Source organism: Pituophis catenifer, unplaced genomic scaffold (assembly GCF_029215685.1).
Source record: "Pituophis catenifer annectens isolate HBS135680 unplaced genomic scaffold, rPitCat1.0.hap2 SCAF_1, whole genome shotgun sequence".
In the NCBI taxonomy this organism is placed as follows: domain Eukaryota; kingdom Metazoa; phylum Chordata; class Lepidosauria; order Squamata; family Colubridae; genus Pituophis; species Pituophis catenifer.
The window spans coordinates 236,969,958-236,992,519 of NW_027256881.1; the positions used below are offsets into that span (position 1 = coordinate 236,969,958).

The window sequence follows — 22,562 nt, forward strand, 5'->3', positions numbered from 1 at the left end:
CTTCCTTCCTTCCTTCCTTCCTTCCTTCCTTCCTTTTTTTCCCTTTCTCTCTCTCTCTCTCTCTCTCTCTCTCTCTTTGTCTTTCTGACTTCACTCAGCCCCAGCAGTTTGTTCTTGTTCTTTACCTTTTTCAGAGAGGTTTTTTTCTACTGGTGGAAGGAGAGGTAAAGTTCTCTTATGTAATTTCTTCCCAACATTTCATCACATAAATAAAATATATTTTGTCTACTGTGTATGTTGCATAATTGTGTTACCTGCCACTTCCCTAGACCTAAAACATGGATATTCTGGTTTGTGAGGCAAGCAAACATTATTCTGCTAGGATACACTTCTTGGGAACCACTTCCATGCATAGCGTTTGTGCAGCTCCCAAATCAGCCCCATGCTCATGTGATTCCACCATTGTGGACACTTCTGTTTTCAGCATTTGAGCCCATTTATTGCCTATCTCACCTGAGGTGCATCTGGCATCTTGCAGCTGCTTTTCCATTCCAAGTGTGGTGCTCTGGGAATCTTGGGAGCAGCTAATGCTTCTTTGTTGGCAGGATTTTCTTTCTCCTGGATTCTTAGATCCACCTCTTCCCTGCAGAGAGTAAATTCCCACAGCTTCACACTCTGATTTCACAGTTGTTTTAAACTGATCAGGGAGATCGAATTGTGGTGGCTTTGCAGTTCCCCTTGTCCTTCTCTAACTCATCTGGTCTTCTTTCATAAACTTGTTTCCTGATTCAGTCCATATTTGTTCATTTGATATGATTAAACCTCCTCAACATACTTCTTTTGTATGGGTCGGTCACTATTGTAGTCAATCTACATTCATTCAGCACCCTATTATTTGTCATTGTCTCCATTTTTGTTTTACATATTTAATGCATCCACTTCACCCTGTAGTCAACCTACAAGGAAATATGGCTACCCTTTATTGAAATGCATAGGTAGAAAGTTTATGCATGGATTCATAACTATGGTATGTTTTTTGGGAGTAGCGGTTGTTTTGTTTTGCCTTTTTACTTCAGAGCTCTGAGTGGGTATTTCCCCCCCCTTATATTTGGTATTCAGTTAATAAAAGCAAAAACAATTTAAAACTCCTTGTCTTTCTTGAACCAGAAAATGTCAAGGGCAAAAGCCAGACGTTTCTATAGATCTTATACAGCATACTGACCAAAGGCATTTTGAGCATGCATACAGTCTACCAGCAGGTGCCAAACTAGAAAGAAAGAAAGAAAGAAAGAAAGAAAGAAAGAAAGAAAGAAAGAAAGAAAGAAAGAAAGAAAGAAAGAAAGAAAGAAAGAAAGAAAGAAAGAAAGAAAGAAGGAAGGAAATCGCAACTAATAAGGAAACAAGACAGCTCCAAAAGTGAGATACAGATTTCCTTCAGGCAGATTTCCTTCAGGCTGTGAAAACATTAGAGACAGCCATTCTAGAAAGGGGTCACAGCAGCTTTAATATGCACATTCAGCTAAGGCCCTAAGTGTTATTCTAATATGCAGATCCTGCATTTAGAGCCAGAAGAGATAAGGAGACATAGCAGCATATATCATTGAGCCTGACCTCCTTGAAAGGCCTGGTCTCTGCAGCAAATTAATCACCAACAGGCCCAAATTTAGCACAATAATAAAAATTCTATCTTTAAAAAGTTGTTGCTTGAACAGTACCAAGAAGGATATCCCTGAACTTAAATAAACATATAGTAATACTAGAGTTATACAAATAAATAAACACATTAATATAACCCACCATAAGATCAAGCATCTTTATGGCATCCTCACTTTCCAAATTTTACTCTTTGCTACCGCTCATGCCTTTTCAATCAGAATTCCATCAAACATGATAATCCCTCTCTAGTTTTTGCATTCATTCCTCTTTGCTTTGTCTAACAAAACAATGGCAGCATTATTCCATTCCACAGGCACAGATGTATTCTTCACACACACACATTAGACAAGTCTTTTCATGTTTATGCTGGTCTATGTCTGTGATAAAGATGTCACTCAATTCCATTTGAACATTCTCATGCCTATTATTATTTTCTTTTTCCCATTTTGCCTGGACACTAACATTGATAGCATTTCTTTAAATTCCGCTCTTTGATCTATCACTCTCACACAAATGTCTCATGGTGATCACAACTGTATGAAGTATTCCAAGTGTAGCCTCACTAATGCGGTATAAAATGACATTATCACTTTTCAAGATCTTGATGTTATCCCTCTGTTCATGCAGCCTAAGACTGCACTGGCCTTTTTGGCAGTGGCAGCACACTGCTGGCTCTAACTTAAGTGGTCATCTTAAAGTCATCTCAAAGTCACCAAGTTTGAGAAACCCTGATTTAATCTGATTTAATGAATAATTTTGCACTGTTACAGCCATAGAGCTGGTCAGGCAGGGCCCAATATTTAAGCAAAGCGGAAGGACTGTTAGGCTTCTTACTGAGGAAACCAGAAGTCTTGCAGGTAGAGAGTTAAGGACACAGCTTTCTAATAAACATGTTTATTGCAAGTTCTAAGGAAGCCAATAAAAAGAAATCCAGAAATATACAAAATATTCAAAAGAAATATACAAGGCGCAGTTACAATAGTAGGGTAATTATATTTATGTGTAACATTTATATAGCTGCCTGTCTTGTAGTGAACTCTGGGCAGGCAAATTTCATGTGCCTTTTATTCCAACCCATGAGGCACAACAGGTGGCCTTATTGTCTTGAATGGAGGAAACCTTACATAAGAGACTTCCTTATTTTAACAAGTCTCCGAGGCATGTGATAATGAAAGAAACTCCCCACGAAGGAAAAAAAAAAGTATAACTACTTAAAAACTTTCCTAATTGTGTCATCCTTCAACCCAAGAGATTCTTAGTTAACTACTTCTGCAAATTATATAAAAGGTTGTTCAAATAATCATCATTATTTGGAAAGCTTGGATTTAAAGATACGTATTGCCAAATTTGGAACTAATTTCAAGGTTATATTTAATCTTTAAATGCAACATTATGTAAAACAACATTCATTACATTAATTCCAGTTGGAATTAGAATTTGCAAGAACTTATTGCGTTGTTGTTATTTAGAACAAAGAGGAGTGAGGTAATCCATTTGAAATGTTTTCACTGAAAACTTTCCACATAAGATTCTCCATACAGTATTTTGTGTCAATGTTGAAACCAACATCACTCTGGGTGATCAGAAATTGAATTTAAAAAGTTAGGTCCACATATGGTTTATAACTAGGTTGTGAAAAAGGACTAAAAATGAGCTGTCAGTTTCCTTGCTGAGAAACTATGTAGAACTAATTAATATTTATACTCCCCTGTTATTCATAAATGAACCCAACCTATTTGCATTGTCATACTTTTATAGGTTTTGTCTTGGTACAACATTTTATTGTGGGATTGCCTGAACTCATCCACAAAATTTGGTAAGGACAGATGACAACTTGTTCTTTTGATTAGTGCTTTGAGCGTTTGGAGTTACAGTTTTTTTTTTTTTAATTTGATTTATATGCCGCCCTTCTCCGGAGACTCAGGGCGGCTTACAATGCATTAAGCAATAGCCTTCATTCTTTTGTATATTTTATACAAAGTCAGCTTATTGCCCCCACAAACTGGGTCCTCATTTCACCTACCTTAGAAAGGATGGAAGGCTGAGTCAACCTTGAGCCTTGGAGAGATTCGAACCAGCAGAAATTGCAGGCAGCTGTGTTAATAACAGGGTGCACTAAACCCCTGTACTATCAAGGCTCATGAAAACATTTTGGAAAATCAATAAACACATGCTGCATTGTTGCACATGATTGTTATGAAAGCTGAAATGGAATAAAGATCCAACTTGGAAGTTCTTTAATAGGCAATTTATTATACAAAGGGGGCTCTCTTGTCAGAGATACATTATAATTCATCCAACATGACTAATCTATAATGTATGGCGTTGAAAAATCTTCACATAAAGTGTGATAAGAATTTTGTGTGTAAAAACAAAACTATTCATTCCGTGATCAGCAATAATCAGATAATAATATGCCAAGTTGCTAATGGTAGCTTTAAAGGGAAAATTCCTCACTAGTAAAGACATTCCCCCCCACCCCCAAGGACTATTTAAGAAGACTTCAGAACCAGAAGCTGCAAAGGAAAGAAATCAGAAGCTGATGTTATGTTTCTAAAAATACAGGTAAGAAATGAAAATATCCTCTATTCTGTAACCCACACTTTTATACATTTTTGTCATTTTCATACATTTTTGTTCTTTCTCATTTTAAGAGACCACAGTACTTAAATGAAGAGTGAAAATCAAACTGTGAATCCAGAATTTTATTTCCAACCATTCACAACCATCCCAGAAATGAAATGGCTGATTTTCGGGATTTTTCTGATTCTCTACTTGCTCAGCCTGCTAGGGAATGTGTCCGTTCTTTCATCATTTACACTGTAAGTTCTCTTCATACCCCAATGTATTTTTTCTTGGCTAACCTGGCATTTCTGGAGATCACCTACTCTTGTACCATTGCCCCCTTAACTTTGGCTAATCTTGCTTCAGTGAGAAAGATCTCCATTTCTTTGAGTGGGTGTGGCACCCAGCTCTTTTTATTTACCTTGCTGGGGGGCTCAGATTGCGTCCTGCTGGCCATCATGGCTTATGATAGATGTGTGGCGATTTGCCGCCCACTAAGCTACCCCCTCATTATCACCTGGAGAATGTGTGTGAGTCTTGTAGTTGGAACATGGGCCATGAGCGGGTTCCTTAGTTTCCAATTGTGTCTCCTCATAATGACACTGACTTTCTGTGGCAATGATATGGCAATCAGAAATTTTTTCTGTGATTTTCCTGCTCTAATGAAACTGGCATGTGGAAACACCCTTGGCCAGCAACAGGGTCTTTTTATTACAAGTGCTATTTTCTTGACTGTCCCCTTCACACTAATTTGCATGTCTTACGTCTTCATCACAATGGCCGTCCTACGCATCCCTTCTTCCTTGGGGCGTCAACGAGCTTTTTCTACTTGTTCCTCCCATATAATGGTTGTCCTTATGCAGTATAGCTGTAGTAGTTTAATATACCTGTGCCCTGCTTCCTGCTTGTCAGCCATTCAAGTTCGGGTGGTGTCTGTCATCTACACTTTCATCACACCTGTTTTAAACCCTCTGATTTACAGCATGAGGAGCAAAGAGTTAAAAGAGGCAATGAGCAGGTCCTTGAGAAGAATAATTCTGCGTCAGAAGAAATGAGACACTTTTGTCAATAAGGGAGAAAAGGCGCACTAACTATAATAACAATATGGTGGGATCAAGAAGACAAGAAATTGATGGATGGGTAGATTATCCGCATGCTTAAAAATTCTCTGTATTATCATAATCTCTGAGGAGCCCAATATCTGAAGTTCTTTCCAACTCCTTTTTTTATTGGCAGTAGACATAGAAGATGCCCATGCTGTGCTGCTGTACAGTAATAATGTGCATATGTGTGTATACTGCACGCACACAAACTTTCTCCCAAAAACCAATCAGGGTGCATGCATGTTGCCTCTGAGTATATGTTCATATCTGTATGAGAGAGAAAACATGGGTGAATATATATTACTTTTCTGTGTTTCTACTCCCTCTTTCTTTTATGTCTGGGTACTTGGATGTTTATACATCTATACTGCATATCCTTCACTTTGGGTCTTATAAACAAGAGGGAGGGGGCCTAGAATGGAGAAATCAGCAACATTCTGATCTGCTGACCAATTGTTTCTTCCATTGGGATGCTGTGGATAATGGTTTCAGGACTTTTTTCTCTCTACAGCTAAATAAAGATTTGAATTCAACCCCCCCTTTTTTTCCCTTTCCTTTTCTTTTTTGCTGACTTCACTCCACTGCACCAAATTTGGTCTTGTTCTTTTCCTTTTTCAGAGAGTTTTTCTGCTGGTGGTAGGAGAGATAAAGTTATGTACTTAATCTCTCTTTTGTAACTTCTTCCCAACATTTCATCACATAAATAAAATGTCTTTTGTCTATTGTGTATGTTGTATAATTGCATTACCTGCCACTTCCCTAGACCTAAAACATGGATATTCTGGTTTGTGAGGCAAGCAAACATTACTCTGCTAGGATACCCTTCTTGGGAACCACCTCCATGCATAGTGTTTGTGCAGCTCCCAAATCAGCCCCATGCTCATGTGATTCCACCATTGTGGACACTTCTGTTTTCAGCATTTGAGCCCATTTATTGCCCATCTCAGGGATGTGGTGGCTCAATGGCTAAGATGCTGAGCTTGTCAATCGAAAGGTAGCAATTCAATGGTTTGAATGCCTAGTGCCGCATAATGGGATAAGCTCCCGTTATTTGTCCCAGCTTCTGCCAACCTAGCAGTTCGAAAGCATGTAAAATTGCAAGTAGAAAAATAGGGACCACCTTTGGTGGGAAGTATCAGTGTTCCATGTGCCTTTGGCATTTAGTCATGCAGGCCACACGACCACGGAGACGTCTTCGGACAGCGCTGGCTCTTCAGCTTTGAAACAGAGATGAGCACCACCCCCTAGAGTCGGGAACACCTAGCACTTATGTGTGAGGGGAACCTTTACCTTATTGCCCATCTCAGCTGAGATGCATCTGGCATCTTGCAGCTGGTCTTCCATTCCAAGTGTGGTGCTCTGGGAATCTTGGGAGCAGGTAATGCTTCCCTGTTGGCACAATTTTCTTTCTCCTGAACTTTTTAATCCACCTCTTCCCTGCAGAGAGTAAATTCCCACAGCTTCACACTCTGATTTCACAGTTGTTTTAAACTGATCAGGGAGATCGAATTGTGATGGCTTTGCAGTTCCCCTTGTCCTTCACTTAACCCATCTGGTCTTCTTTCATAAACTTGTTTCCTGATTCAGTCCATATTTGTTCATTTTATATGATTAAACCTCCTCAATATACTTCTTTTGTATGGGTCAGTCACTATTGTAGTCAATCCACATTCATTCAGCACCCTAGTATTCATCATTGTCTCAGTTTACATATTTAACGCATCCACTTCCCCCTGTAGTCAACCTACAAGGAAATATGGCTACCCTTTTTTGAAATGCATAGGTGGAAAGTTTATGCATGGATTCATATTTTTGGTATGTTTTTTGAGAGTAGCGGTTGTTTTGTTTTGCCTTTTTGCTTCAGAGCTCTGAGTGGGTATTTCCCCCCTTATGTTTGGTATTCAGTTAATAAAAGGAAAAATAATTTAAAACTCCTTGTCTTTCTTGAACCAGGAAATGGTTCAAGGGCAAAAGCCAGATGTTTCTATAGATCTTATATAGCATACTGAGCAGGGCAATGTCATGGCGCCGGTGGAGCCTGAGTCTGAGGAGGAGGATGAGATGGAGCTAGAGCTGATGGAGGACTGACCAGAGGAGCAGGACAAGGCAGTCCTGGGTCCCTCGGGCCTGGGATGGGTCACTAGTGAGGGAGAGGGGGCACAGGAGGAGCAGGTGAGGGGGAGAACAGGGCAGGCAGCTGAGTAGAGGAGCGACGGAGCTCCAGTGATGAGCAATTACCTTCTCTTTCTATCCTTGAGCAAGGAGAATGGAGAAGAGGCGGGATCAGTGCAGAGCAACCCGATGATTCGGGAGGATGGTGCCCCGCCCCGCTTCACAAGGCTCACCTGGGGAATGAGATTTAAAGAGATGCTGTTGGGAGAAGCATTTGTCTGGAACAAATGTTGCTTTTTCCAGAGTCACGTGCTGTTACCAATGTCTGGATACTTTGCTGTGCTTGTCTTGTTTGCCGTGCTGGCCTGCTCTGATTATGGGTGAGGTTACAGTGACACAGTTATACTCCAGGTGGGGCTGCAGTCCCAGTGAAGTCTTCATGTGACAAGGATTCTGTGCAACCAAATTCCCTGAATTGTAGCTGCTTTAAGAACTGTGCAGCTCCTCTGGACTAATAGCAGCCAGGAACTATTGAGATTTGTGTTTAGAGCTTTGCTTCTGAACTTGCAGTAAACAGTTGGACTTTTGAGGAAAAGTTGGAACAATAAAGGGGAGTTAAGTGTTCTGGGTGAGTTATTTCAGTGCCCAGCCCCAGGTCATCACACTTTGTTCCCAACCGCACAAACCAACTTGTTTTCCCTTGTGTGCTTGGAGAAAATGGAGCAGCTTCACGCAGACAACGCACATTTATCTCAGCAAGTTGCCCTCCTCCCTGTGCAGCTTGCACAGCTGCAAGCTGCTCAGCCACAAATTCCCTGTAGCTGTTCCAGACAAGTTCAATGACTTGCTGGCTTAATTTCTGGCTTTTTTGGGCAGTGCCAGCTGTACATGAGCCTCTGGTCCTAGGATATCCCCACTGAGCAGGACAAGGTGGGGTTTTTGATTAGCCTTTTGACCACATCAGCGGCTTGCTGGGCAATTCCCCTATTAATCCAGCTCAACTGGCTGTTCAACAACTATGCTGAATTTTGCCATCAGCTAAGGCCCAGACAAGACCAGCTAAGGCCCAGACAGTGAACCAGCATCTGAGAGAGTTGCAGCAGGGACAAGGACCGCTCACAGATTATATTAATGAATTTCAGGTGGCCAGCTAGGACCTTCAATGGAGCAAGTGGATCAGTTCCAGGAAGGCCTCTCCTCAGAAATGCTGGATGAGCTGATGCACACAGATTGCCCCTCCACACTTCAGGATCTCATACACTTATGCCTACGCATTGATGTGTGGCTCCAGCAGTGACGACAGACAGAGGCCTTGCCTACACACACCAAGACAGCACTGGCACTGCCACCGCCACTGGAATAGCCTATGTAGTTGGGGGCTGCCTGACCATGCCTGACCCAGGCCAAGAAAGACCAATGGTGCTGCAAAGGCCTTTGTTTGCATTGAGGTGGGCAGGGTCATATAGCGGCCATGTGATCCACAAAGGCGACCAAACTGATGGTGGGATTGGTGGCAGGAAATGGGCAGGGTCCAGCCTAGAGGGCTCTGTAGGCCAGGCTCCCTTGGATGTGCACTGTCCCCAGCCTCCACGATCAACTGCTTCTCAGCATCTCATTCTCACAGTACTTGTTCCTTGCCGGGTTGGTTCAAGCCAGGGTAGACTCGGGGGCCATGGCAACTTTATGGAGTCAGACTTTGCCATGCATTGGGCCATTCCTCAGCAGCCAGTAATTCAACGGTCGGTCACTGTGGTTGGGATCGGTGGTTGTGTCGATGAGACCCCTTCACATGAGTATCAGGGTTCATGTGGAGGAGTTGGTATTTTACGTGGCTGCGGCGCCACCCTTCCTATTAGTGCTTGGGTTGGAGTGGTTGCAGGCCCATGATCTGCAGGCCATTTGGCCATCTGGAGTGGTGCAGTTCACCAACCTGAAGTGTGCTGCTCCGTCTGCATACTTGCTCAGGGGGTGTGATGGAGGGGCCAGACCTGGACTTACCAGCAGAGTTGATGGATTACACTGATGTGTTCAGGGAGAAGGAGGCAGATCAGTTGCCTCCATACTGACCCTATGACTGCCCGATTGAGCTCATGCCTGATGCTAAGCTGCCAGTTGGCCGGATTTATTCACTCTTGGAATCAGAGTTGGCAGCCTTTCTGTTATCCTCCCATCATCCCAAAACCAATGGGAACATGGAGAGAGTGAACACCATCTTGGAGCAGTACCTCAGGTGCTTCAGCAATCAACTAGACAATTGGGCGGAGGCTTGCCATTAGGGGAATTCACCTATGGTAACTCTTAGCATGCATCCACCAGAATGTCCTCATTTTTTGCAAGCTACAGGTTCCACCAATGGCTCTTCCCATTGGCCCCATCAAATTCCCCAGTACTGGCAGTGGACAAGTTTCTCCAGGAGCTGTGTGCTGTATGCCAAGTCATGAGAAACCAATTGGAGTTAGCAAAGGAGAATTAAAAGAGATTTGCAGACCACCAAGAGGGTCTACCACTAGCTGTGGGCAATTGATTTGGCTCTCTACATGGCACCTGCTGACAGCTCGCCTTCTAAGAAACTTGACCACCGCTACCTGGGACCATTCCCGGTTGAAGCAGTGATCAACCCAGTGACATTTCAGCTGACTCTGCAACATACCATGTGGATCCACCTGGTGTTTCATCGGTCATTGCTGGTACCTGTGGCAGCCAATAGTCTGCATCATCCAGAGCCTCCACCAGCTAGATCAATAGCTCCTCAAGGAGTAGTGGAGTACTAGGTGCAGGGCCTGGTTTCAGTATGGCATGGAAGGGTTAGGGTCCAGAGGACTTCACTTGGTGAATGCCTCCAATGTCCATGCCCCTCGTCTTGTTTGGGAGTTTCATATCGGGTTCCTGCAATGCCCTCATCTGCTTGGTCCTGGGAGGGGGCCCTGCAGGGGAGGGATAGTGTCATGGCCACATCAGAGTCTGAGTCTGAGGAGGAGAATGAGATGGAGCTAGGGCCAATGGAGGAACGACCAGAGGAACAAGACAAGACGTCCCGGGTTCCTCAGACCTGGGAAGGGTTGCCAGCGAGGGAAAGGGGGCACAGGAGGACCAGGTGAGGGGGGAGAATAGGGCACGCAGTGGAACAGAGGAGCTCTGGAATTCCGGTGACAAGTAATTACCTGCCCCCTCTGATCCCTGAGCACGGAAAATGTAGAGGAAACAGGATCAGTGCAGAGCAACCTGACAACTTGGGAGGAGGGCCCCTCTTCACAAGGCTCACCTGGGGAATGAGATTTAAGGAGACACTGTTTTGGGGGGGGCGTTTGTCAGTAAGAAGTGTTGCTTTTTCCAGTCTCATATGCTGTTACCGATGTCTGGATACTTTGCTGTGCTTGTCTTGTTTGCCGTGCTGGCCTGCTCTGGTTAATGGTAAAACTTTTGGGGAAAAGTTGGAACAATAAAAGGGAGTTAAGCCTTTGTTCTGGCTGTGTTGTTTCCGGTGGCCAGCCCCAAGTCATCACAGGCAATTTGAGCATGCACACACTCTAACAGCAGGTGTAAAACTAAAAAGGAAGGAAGGAAGGAAGGAAGGAAGGAAGGAAGGAAGGAAGGAAGGAAGGAAGGAAGGAAGGAAGGAAGGAATCACAACTGATAAGGAAATAGGACAGCCCCAGAAGTGAGAGGCAGATTTTCTTCAGGGTGTGAAAACATTACAGACACATTTCTAGAAAGGGGACACAGAAGCTTCAATATGCACATTCAACTGAGGCCCTAAGTCAGGGGTGTCAATCTCAATTTCATTGAGGACTGGATCCTCCTCTGCGTAAACACACCTGCCGGGATGATGTTAGCTGGGCCTGTGTGTGTGTGCGACTGCCGCCTCCTTCGCACATGCATGCCCGCGAGGATGGGCTGGGCTGGGCTGGGCCAAACTGGCGTGGGCTGGCCCTTTACCATTTCCAGGATGGCCGGGCAGGCTGGATCGAACCACATCATGGGCCACATCTGGCCCACGGGCCTTCAGTATGACACCCCTGCCCTAAGTGTTATTCTAATAAGCAGACCCTGCATTTAGAACCAGAAGAGATAAGGAGATATAGCACCATATATCCTTGAGGTTGACCTCCTTTAAAGGCCTGACCTCGGCAGCGAATTAATCACTAACAGGCCCAAATAAAAATTCCATCTTTAAAAAGTTGTAGCTTGAACATCTGAGAAGGATATCCATGAACTTTAATAAACATATAGTAGTACTAGACTTATACAGGTAAATAAACACATTAATATATGATAAGATCAAACATCTTCGTTTCTATCTTCCACCAAATCATACTGTGCAATGTACATGGAAAGTGAATATGATGACAGACTGACCTATTTCTACTTTCATCCCTTTTCAACCATCCCAGAGGTGCGTTTGTTGATTTTTGTTTTTTTCCTAGCTTTGTTCCTGCTCAGTCTTTGGGTGAATTCTGCTGTTTTACTCAGTGTGCACAATGAACGCTCCCTCCACACACCCATGTACTTTTTCTTGTCGAGCTTGGCCATGCTGGAAATGGTCTATTCTTTTGTCCTTGCTCCCCTTACCCTGGCCAACCTCGTCTCTGCAAAGAAACCCTCCATCTCCTTGGCCGGGTGTGGCACCCAGATGTTTTTTTTTTATCTTCTTGGGAAGCAGTGACTGTGTCTTGCTATCTGTCATGGCTTATGACCGCTATGTGGCGATCTGCCACCCCCTGCACTATTCAACCATTATGAGCTGGAAGGTGTCCCTTGTAGCTGGGACCTTCACCATGCGCTGCTTGTTTGGCAAGCAGATCACTATCTTGATATTATTCCTCCCATTCTGTGGCAACCATGAGATCAATCACTTTTTCTGTGACTTCCCGGCTGTCTTAAAACTAGCCTGTGGGGATACCCATGCTCATGAAACCACATTCATCCTCATCTGTGCCATTGTCCTGACTATTCCATTTCTCTTAGTCTCGATCTCTTACATCTTCATTGTGATGGCCATCTTGCGAATTAGCACCACTTCCGGTCGACAAAGGGCTTTCTCTACTGTTCCTCTCACTTGATGGTTGTCGTTATGCAGTACAGCTATGGTGGCTTAGTATACCTGCGGCCTGGCTCCAGTTACTCAGCAGAGGAAAATCAGGTGGTATCTATATTCTATACCTTTGGCACTCCTGTGTTAAATCCCCTGATGTACACCATGCAGAACAGGGAGTTAAAAGATGGAGTGACCAAAAAATCCTGAGAAAGAATCTGTCGTGCAAATGAAGGGTGTAGTAATCCCAACTAGCACCACCGTGTGGTAGAAACACGATGCAAGATATCACAAAACAACAGAGTGTATGGGACTGAAAGATTTATTCAAGGTTTATACAGATAATATTTCCACTGATTGCTCACAGGCGTTCAAACTTATTGATCAAAATGGAATTTTAATTTCTTCAAGGAGCAGCAAGATATGTTGCTTATTGAGACTGATGGGTCTTCTGTGGAGCTTGTTTTATATGTAGAAGTCAACATTTTATTTACAGGTGGCAGTTGGATAAGCATGCCAAAATGTTACTGCTTGCAGTAGATATTAACTGTCTTTTCTCATCTTGTTATGAAATTCTGAAGAAAATTTTAAAATGGGTAGGAGACCGAAAATATATGTTTGAAAAGCAGCTGTCTAAAAACTGAACAAATAATAGGGCCTACTGAGATTCAGTATGTAGATTTGTTAACTGTAAAAAAGAAAATTAAAAAGTTCAATCACTGCTAAAATCAATGTTTTTAACTATATGCATTATGTTGTTTTTTAATGAGATTTAGTACCAGTGTATAATTTTAAGCATTATATCTTTGTATTTTGGCCTTTTCCTAAAGTTAAACACTGTTTGAAAACTTTATTTACCTTTGCTTTTTACAGAATGATAAACCTTCCTGATTGGAGCTGGAGAAAATTTAAACCAGGAAGCTTCGAAAGCAATCTATCAGTTGATTCACTTCAAAAATCAGTATTAAAGATAGTGACAGTAGATCTCCCTTTTATTAGTACATTTGAATCTCAACTTTTAACTCCTTCTCAGTTGTTTGCACTAAGTAAGCACTGCCCTTTTTTCTGTTCCTAAGCAAAGACAGCATCCCTTAACCATAGCTGCCTCTGGGTCTACCAGAGACTGCTTCCTGAAGCAGCTGAACCTGACTATCAAGCAAGGTGAACAAGCTAGTTATTGTCTAATCCAGTGTTTCTCAGTCTTGGCTACTTTTAAGAGGTGGGGGCATCAACTCCCAGAATTCCCCAGCCAGCATGGGGAATTCTGAAATCCCCACTTTTTAGAACATAGAATCATAAGGATGGAAGGGACCTCAGAGGTTTCATAGTCCAGGAGACCTTACACCAGCAATTCTCCAAACCAGTTTTGCGGACAACCAAGGGGAGGGGGGAAGGAGAGAGAATGGTTACATGTGAGCGGTAGGCAAATGCGCACGCAGCTTCATTTGCATAATCAGCAAGCACATGAGCAAGCTGCTTGCACAAATGGAGCTTTGCGTGTGCCCTCGCCTGCTACTTGTGCAAGTGGAGCTGTGTAGTGGGCCATGGCCTGGGGGTTGGGGACCCCTGCCTTACACCATCCCAGTCAAATGGTTGTTCAGTCTATTTTTGAAAACTTCCAGTGATGGAGCACCCACAACCCCATGAGGAAAGCTGTTCCACTGATCGTTCTCAGTGTCAGAAAATTTATCCTTAATTCTAGGTTTAATTTAATAAGCTCCCGACATTATTTATTGTCCTGTCTTCTTCTGCTTTGCAGAAAAAGTCAATTCCCTCTTCTCTGTGATAGCCCATCAAATATTGGAAGACAGTTATCACGTCCCCCCAATCCTTCTCTTCAATAGGCTAGACATTCCTAGCTTCCTCAACCATTCATCATACAATTTAGACCTCCAGACCTTTTTATCAACTTTGTTGCTCTTCTCTGTACACACATATCTCAGTGCCTTTTTTGTATGATGTGATCAGAACTGTATGAAGTATTCCAAGTGTGGCCTCATTAATGCGGTATAAAGTGGCATTATCACTTCTCGTGATCTTGATGTTATCCATCTGTTCATGCAGCCCAAGACTGCACTGGCTTTTTTGGCAGCGGCAACACATTGCTGGCTCAAACTTAAGTGGTCATCTTAAAGTCATCTCAAAGTCACCAAGCTTGAGAAACACTGATTTAATCTGTTGAATAATTTTGCACTGTTACAGCCATAGAGCTGGATATGTATTTTCAGAATTTTCTAGCCCGTCTATCAAATAACTGGAGTAATGTTTGGTTTTAGGCATACTAATTCGGAAGAGGGTCAGGCAAGGCCCAATCATTAAACAAAGTGAAAGGACTGTTAGGCTTCTTACCAAGGAAACTAGAAGTCTTGCAGGTAGAGATTTAAGGACACAGCTTTCTAATAAACATGTTTATTGCAAGTACTAAGGAAGCCATTAAAAAGAAATCCAGCCAGGATCATGTAATATACAAGGCCCTACTATACCCTACTATATAATAGTAGGGTAATTTTATTTATGTGTCACATTTGTATAGCTGCCCATCTTGTATTGAACTCTGGGTGGATTGCAATCAAATATTTCATGGGCCTTTTACTCCTGCCCATGAGGCACAACAGGTGGCCTTATTGTCTTGAATGGGAGGAGTCTTATTCTTGTAATGGTCTCAGGCTGTTTGCTTTTTGTAGAGCTGGCCCTCACTTTGTGTTCTGAAGGACTCTCTTGAGATCTCCTTCAGGCACCCAATAACTACTACCTGCCTTGAGGATAGATAGCATTTGCTGCTTTGCCTTGAATCACAAAAGGCACAACTACCCACTTAGGTAGTTGCCTTAATCCTGCCTGATCTGTGAGAAGAGGAACCCAAGAAAACCTGCACCCCAAATCTCTAGCCTTTCTCCACTGTTTCCATCCTTCCATCTTTCCTCTCAAGTTCTGCTTGCTAATGCAGTCAGGAAAGACACCATCTTAAAGTTTCTATCCTAGACAGCGGCTTACTAAAACATTCCATTTTTGTTCCTGATTATATTTGGTCATGTTAAACTTTTTTCTTTCTTGCTGTTGTCAGATTTTCTATTTTTTGAAACTCAAAGGTTTGAATAGACAGATTTTTAAACTACAGTTGTAGCACTGTCTTAGATCCTGAACTGAGTGTCCTTTAGATCTGGGCTGTTGCCAAGGAACAGCCTAATAGATGGAAAGTAATAGAAAACAACTGGCAGCATAAGAATATACACTATTAGAGTTAAGGACATTTGGGGTGAGATCAGAGAGACCCAAAGTGAAGCCCCACTTGACATGGAATTCACTGGGTGACTTTGGCCCATTTTATCTCAGTCCAATGAGGGGAAAATAAAATGTGAAGAGATTCTGCCGTGTACCCCGAAGCTTCCTCAAGAAAGATAGGATACAAATATATAGACAGGTCTAGAATTACCACATTTTTTCTTAGCACGTTTCCTAAAAAATCCAGCTGGAGAAGCTGTTCATGTCATGCAGGCATTTGGAAGGCTGAATTACTCTTGAAAGAGTCTGTGTGGTACATAAGCGGGAAGGAATATTTAACCACAAAAATGCTAGACAATCATGAATAAGCCACTGTTGCTCATCTCCCAGCCTGAGGGAGACAGTATCAGCCTGTCTTGTGAGGCTACTGCAGGATGTACTGGAATGTTAAATCTGATCCCGCCCAAATGCTAAAAACATGTTTATGCTTAATAGTCCTAAAAAAGCTGAAATGGTACCAGCTGTACCATTTCAGAGGGCTATTGGTCAGTGGTGAAATCCAATTTTTTTTACTACCGGTTCTGTGGGCATGGTGTGGTAGGCATGGTGTGGCTTGGTGGGTGTGGCTTGGTGGACATGGCAGGGCAAGGATACTGCAAAACCTTCATTCCCACTCCACTCCAGGGGAAGGATACTGCAAAATCCCCATTCCCTCCCCACTCTGGAGCCAGCCAGAGATGGTATTTGCCAGTTCTCCGAACTGCTCAAAATTTCCGCTATTGGTTCTCCAGAACCTATCAGAATCTGCTGGTTTTCACCCCTGCTATTGGTGTTGATTGGCAGGGAAATGGTTAGGATCGCAGGCAGCTAAAATGGCTTTTCTACCCCCCAACTGTACAAAGTCTATTTCTCAGCTAGCAATGGAATGCTGATCTTCAGGATTCCAAGGATAACTCTTGGAAGTAGGTAGTGCTCTCTTACAATGGATTTTTTTCTTTATGTAGTGGTTGTGCTGGCAGAGGGGAGGATTTTAAATATCCTCTAAGGAAGGGGTGTCAAACTCGATTTCATTAAGGGCCGTGTTAGGGTTGTGTTTGACCTCAGGGGTTGCGGGGGGCATGGCCAGGGGACGTGGCCAGCTCAACATCCATTTGCAGCTGTGACTGCCTCCTCCAGCCCTCTGCCAGTGAAAATGGAGCTCGAGGGGTGTGTGTGTGCATGCAGCAAATGGCTGCAGGAGTCCATCACGGTCGAAAACTGAGCCCGGGAAGACCGTGTGCAGCCCTCCCGAGCTCCATTTTCTCTGGAAGAAGCACCGTGGGTCAGTTCTTCACTGCTTCCAGGGTGGCCCTGAGGGCAAGATCTAAGCACCCTGTGGGCTGGATCTGGCCCCCAGGCCTTGAGTTTGACTCCCCTGCTCTAAGGTTTTCATTTTTCAAGGTTAGGGAGGTCTTTCCTAATTCCTGCAAAGAAAAGGTGGCACTATGGAACACAAATTGGAAAATATTTGCTGGGAGAACACAAAAGACAACATACTTTTCTTTAAGGAAAATGCTTTTCAAATAGGGTATACAGGTTGTCCTTGACTTAGAACAGTTCGTTTAGTGACCGTTCAAAGTTACAACAGTACTGAAAAAAGTGACTTATGACCATTTTTCACACTTATAATCATTGCAGCATCCCCATGGTCATGTGATCAAAATTCAGCCGCTTGGCAACTGATCCATATTTATGATGGTTGCAGCATCCTGGAGTCAACTGAGCCCAAAATTTATGTAGTTAAGTGAGAAATTTGTTAAGTGAGTTTTGCCCCATTTTACGAATTTTCTTGCCACATTTGTTAAGTGAATCACTTCAGTTCTTACATTTGTAACACAGCTGTTAAGTGAATCTGGTTTCCTAATTGACTTTGCTTGTCAGAACAGCGCAAAAGTGGATCCCATGACTCCAGGATGTTGAAACTGTCATAAATCTGAGTCAGTTGTCAAGCATCCAAATGTAAATCATGTGACCATAGGGATGCTGCAATGGTCGTATGTGTGAAAAATGGTTCATAAGTCACTTTTTTCAGTGCTGTTATAGCTTTCAACGGTCACTAAACGAACTGCAAGCACTACCTGTATTTATACAAATAGTTATCAGTGCCTTTGCTGGTGGATCCACCAGTTGCTGGTGGATTTTACTCAAGGAAAGATTAATTGTGTCATGAGAAAATTTCTTTTGGGGAAAAAATAGGACAAAAGAGTATACGCAAGTTTTTTAAACATATAAAATATTTTTTATAATTGATAAAAAATATAAATTATTTTAATTTTTTTTTTTTAATTTGATTTATATGCCGCCCTTCTCCGGAGACTCAGGGCGGCTTACAGTGCGTTAAGCAATAGCCTTCATACTTTTGTATATTTGTACAAAGTCAGCTTATTGCCCCCACAAACTGGGTCCTCATTTAACCTACCTTAGAAAGGATGGAAGGCTGAGTTAACCTTGAGCCTGGTAAGATTCGAACCTGCAGTAATTGCAGGCAGCTGTGTTAATAACAGGGTGCATTAAACCACTGTACTACCAAGGCTCCTATTGTTTATAAAAATAATAAAGGCAAGTTAAAGATCTAATAAACAAACAAATAAATATCACATTAGGCAACATGCATGACTAAAACATACACAATCATTAGGAGCCACAGCACTTATCATCTAAGCAATGGACCTATCTCTGTGTCATTTATCCAACAAAGCTCTGAATGAACATTAGTTCCAAAGAAAATATTTTCAGCTTGTAAGAAATGTAGGTATCCTACATTTTATGTCCAACCAGCCTGCCTTTGGAGACTACAGTCCTGAATTGTGAGGTTCTGACTACATAATGGGATTAAGCAGTGGTGGGTTTCAAATAATTTAACAACCGGTTCTCTGCCCTAATGATTTCTTCCAACAACCACTTCAGCAAACTGCTCAGAAAGTTAACAACCAGTTCTCCCATAGTGATGTGAACTGGCTGAATCCCACCACTGGGATTAAGTCTAACTAGTTGTGAGAGAAAGCAGGTTTTAACACTGGGACTCCTATGATTGTTAAAATCAAGCAGCAGAGATTTCATAGAATAAGGGGTACGGGTGGGCCACTGGGGTTTGCAATCCCACTACATTGTAGATGGTGGCAAGCAGCGAGACCATTTTGCCCTGAGCATTGCAATTCATTAGACCAACAATATATTCTAGCAAGTGTATGTTTGACACATGATGAGGGAGAACATTAGTTTCTCCATTAGTTTGCACCAGAGAATCTGCTCTATCCTCTGAATGTCTCTCTCACATTTAGAATTATAAGTTTCCAAGGTTCTTGAGAATTCAGAAAAAATAATGCAATGATTTTCCCCCCCTGCAGTTTAAAACTCTCCATACTTGGGTCACAAACAGTAGACACCACAGATGGCTGGAACCATTAGTCTTATTCTAATTCTCCTCTTCAGGTTAAATAATGGCAGATTCGAGACAGGCAAAAAGAAACACTCTTTCATATACACATAGAGCATAGTTAAGTTTTGGAATTTGCTGCTTTCACATTTCGATAACTGGAAATAGAAGCCAATTTGATTGAAGTAGAAAGCAAAAAATGGTGGACTTAAAGAGCTGTGACAGTTAAAAAGCTGGTGGTAAGATGGTAGCAACTGTGCTCTTACAAATTAAGTGGGGTGCTCAGTGTAGCATGTCATCAAGAATTTTGTTGGATACTGTTTGATACCCTGAACACTGAAATCTGGCTTACGGGTCTCCCATAACTTTTCCACTGGTGAGAATGGCTGTTGGGGTCCTCATTCATTGTTGCAGCTGCTAACAAAAAAAGAAAGTCATGAAGTTGGAAGCAACTTTATTTGATTGTCCTTACTAAAAACCGAATAGCAAAAAAATGGCTTGGATATTATTACTTTCAAATTTATTTATTTATTTGGGCAGCATACACCAATCCAGTAAAAACAGTAAATAAATATAATAGCCATTATTTAAAACCATTATATAATAATTATTACCAAGAATTAGAAATTATAAAAGCAGAGCTAAAAATGGAGAAGAAAATAACAAAGGGAAGCATGTTAATAAGAAGAGAGCCACCTCATGAGTTCACCTGTCCCCTCAGATGTTGGGAGGCCAACTTTATCTCTGGGGACAGAAAATTGCATAATATGGGCACCACAGCAGAAAAGGCCCACTGCCTAGAATAAATCACTTATAATTTATAAATAACGTTGGGTTTCTTTTCATGAGGGAAAGTTTTAAACGCACAGTGCTTTAAATGGGACACAATCTGCTTATGTCTTATAAATGAGACAATATCTTATGATGAAATAACTGAACAAAGGGATAAATATCAAATATATAATGCTGAAAAAGGAAGCAAAGACTATCAAGAAGCTTTATGTAATTCAAACAGTTTAACATTACTCAACTGTCACAGAGAAGAAGCGATTGACTTATTCTCCAAAGCACCAGAGGCAGAACAAGAAGTAAGGGGTAAAGGTTGGCAAGGAGAGATCCTACCTAGAAGTAAGGAGAAATTTCCTGACATTGAGAACAATTAATCAATGGAATAGCTTGCTTCCTGGAGTTCTGGGTGCTCCATCTCTGGAGGTTTTCAAATAAAGATCGTTCTGTTTCCTTATAGGAGAAACTTCTCTACCAATGATTGCAGAATTCTGAGTGGGATTCAGAGGTTTCATAAGACTAAATTTAATATAACTTTTTTTTGGAGGTGGAGGGGAAGTAAGATATCTTACAAGTTCAGTATTCCATCTCATGATGACTCCTATCTGGCTGCAGGCTCCCCACTTCTTTTAAGCAAGGAGAAATTCCGGGACAGGATTCAGTTTTAGACTCCTGGGGGTGGGGAAAGGTTAATGGGCTGGTGTCCCTTTCTCCCTCTTTTAAAAAATATTTTCCTATACACAATTACCCACGGTCCAATTTTATATAATGTATCTGATGTATGTATAGTTTTTGTATACTTAAATCGTATACAGTTTTGCTACTCACCCCTATTTTCATGGAAAGTTTGCAAGCCAGATATGATTTTAGTATGTACATTTATATAGCATGATTCACTCTTCCTTTTCTAGATGGCTGCTTCTTTCCCCTCTCATGACATCTTTCAGCCGAAGAGCAGATACGCTCTTAGTCCTAGGTAGTCCTAGACTTACGGCCACAACCGAGCCCAAAATTTCCACTGCTAAGTGAGACATTTATGAAGTGAATTTTGCCTCATTTTATGTCCTTTCTTGTCACATTTGTTAAGTGAATCATTGCATTTAAATTAGTACATGGTTATTAGTTTTAAGGGGGGGAGGGCGTTCTCTGTGGGAGCCCTGACCCTCTGGAATGGATTGCCCACTGAGCTCAGGACAGCCCCCGACCTTCTTTCCTTCCGTCGCGAGCTGAAGACGTGGCTCTTCCGCCAATTAAACTGATCCGTTTGGGGGTACACTGGTATAATTTTAAATCGTTTTTAATTGGGTTACTGATTTTAATTTGGTATTGTATTGTGATTTGTATTGAAGCTGTCATTTTGTAAGCCGCCTTGAGTCCCTAGGGAGAAAGGCGGCATATAAATCGCAATAAATAAATAAATAAATAAATAAATAAATTAAATGAATCTGGCTTCCCCATTGCCTTTGCTTGTCGTAAGATCACAAAAGGGAATCACATGATCCCGGGACACTGCAACCCTCATCAACATCAATCCGTGGTCAAGCATCTGAATTTTGATCAGGTGGCCATGGGGATGCTGCAAGAGTTGTAACTGTGAAAAAACAATCACAAGTCACTTTTTTTCAGTGCTGTTGTAACTCTGAGCGGTCACTAAACAAACTGTAAGCGGAGGAAATTCTGGCAAATTTCTTAAGAAGTTCTGCTGTTTCCTCTATTGCAGAGAGAAACATTGGCCTGGCCCTGGACCAGCCTCAGCATGAAAGGCAGGTGGTGCAATTCTTATCTTGGGCTCTGGAAATTACTACATAGGTGATAGTTCCAAAGCTCACAAGAAACAGTGTCCTTCCCTCTTCTCTTGACCCATTTCTACCTTCCGACCCTTATACCTTTATCCCACTACCTTTCCCAACGCTGATTCTCTTTTTAAAACTTCCCAGATACTCACCTTTTTGGCTTGTTCCTACAAGGCTTCTTCCCCCCCCCCCACATAAAAGCCAAGGAAGCCAAACCGCACCTGGCGGATGTTCTGCCCTGTCCTCACCTGGTCACGGTGTGACTTCAAGGCCTTGCCGGTCGGCTTGTTAAAAAACAGCCCAGCCTAGAATAAGAGGAAGTCGCGGGAGTCATACAAACGCGTCGTCAATGCTCTCCCGGGCTAAGCCACGACTCCCCGTCGACAGAGCCGCTAGGTGCGGCCGCTGTCTCTTTAAGAGAGCTTTCTGCCCAGGTAAAGGGGGCGGAGCCTCCGCTCTCTCTCTCTCCCCCCTCCCCCTTTTCCTTCCCTCCGCGTCTGTCATCGGGGATTAGCAGCTGCAACCAGCTCAGCGCCGGAGGATCAGGCTCGCCGGGGCAGCGAGAGCCAGATTGAGATTGCGCGGGGTGGGCTGGGGATGCCGGCATGTACGTTCGCCCTCCCGCCCTGGTGCAACTCGGACGCTCCCCGTAGAGAGTGAGCAAAGGAGGCGAAAGAGGAGGAAGCTCAGCTTTGGGCTTCGCGCTGGGATTCCACTTCCTGGAGGGGCCCTCCCGGTGCACAGGTCTCCTGGGTTCCCTGCTTGGCCGAGGGACAGGAGCCGCACCCGACCACAATGAAGGACCGGCTGGAGCAGCTGAAAGCGGTGAGTATCGCCCACCCGGTCACTAGATCTCCCACCCGGAGGAGCTGCAGGGAGATCCGGGAGAAAAAAAAGAACCTGGAATGGAAACCCCCTTTAAGTCTTTTTACTTCGTA

At 42.8% G+C, this 22,562-nt stretch overlaps 2 protein-coding genes and 1 pseudogene across 2 annotated transcripts in view; all 3 read left to right on the forward strand.

Moving 5' to 3' along the window:
- Positions 1-4,266: 4,266 nt before the first annotated feature.
- On the forward strand, positions 4,267-5,216 carry LOC139327442 (olfactory receptor 10V1-like). Its single transcript, XM_070957272.1, is given in 2 exon segments — positions 4,267-4,399; positions 4,402-5,216. Coding segments are annotated over 2 exon segments (948 nt in total).
- A 5,105-nt stretch (positions 5,217-10,321) lies between these two features.
- On the forward strand, positions 10,322-12,618 carry LOC139310627 (olfactory receptor 10V1-like; annotated as a pseudogene).
- Positions 12,619-22,378: 9,760 nt separating this feature from the next.
- STX3 (syntaxin 3) overlaps positions 22,379-22,562 on the forward strand; it is a 38,597-nt gene continuing 38,413 nt past the window's right edge. The window contains exon 1 of the mRNA XM_070957273.1: positions 22,379-22,449. Coding sequence (XP_070813374.1) covers positions 22,420-22,449 — 30 coding nt within the window. The 5' untranslated portion in view covers positions 22,379-22,419. The remainder of the gene's footprint in view (positions 22,450-22,562) is intronic.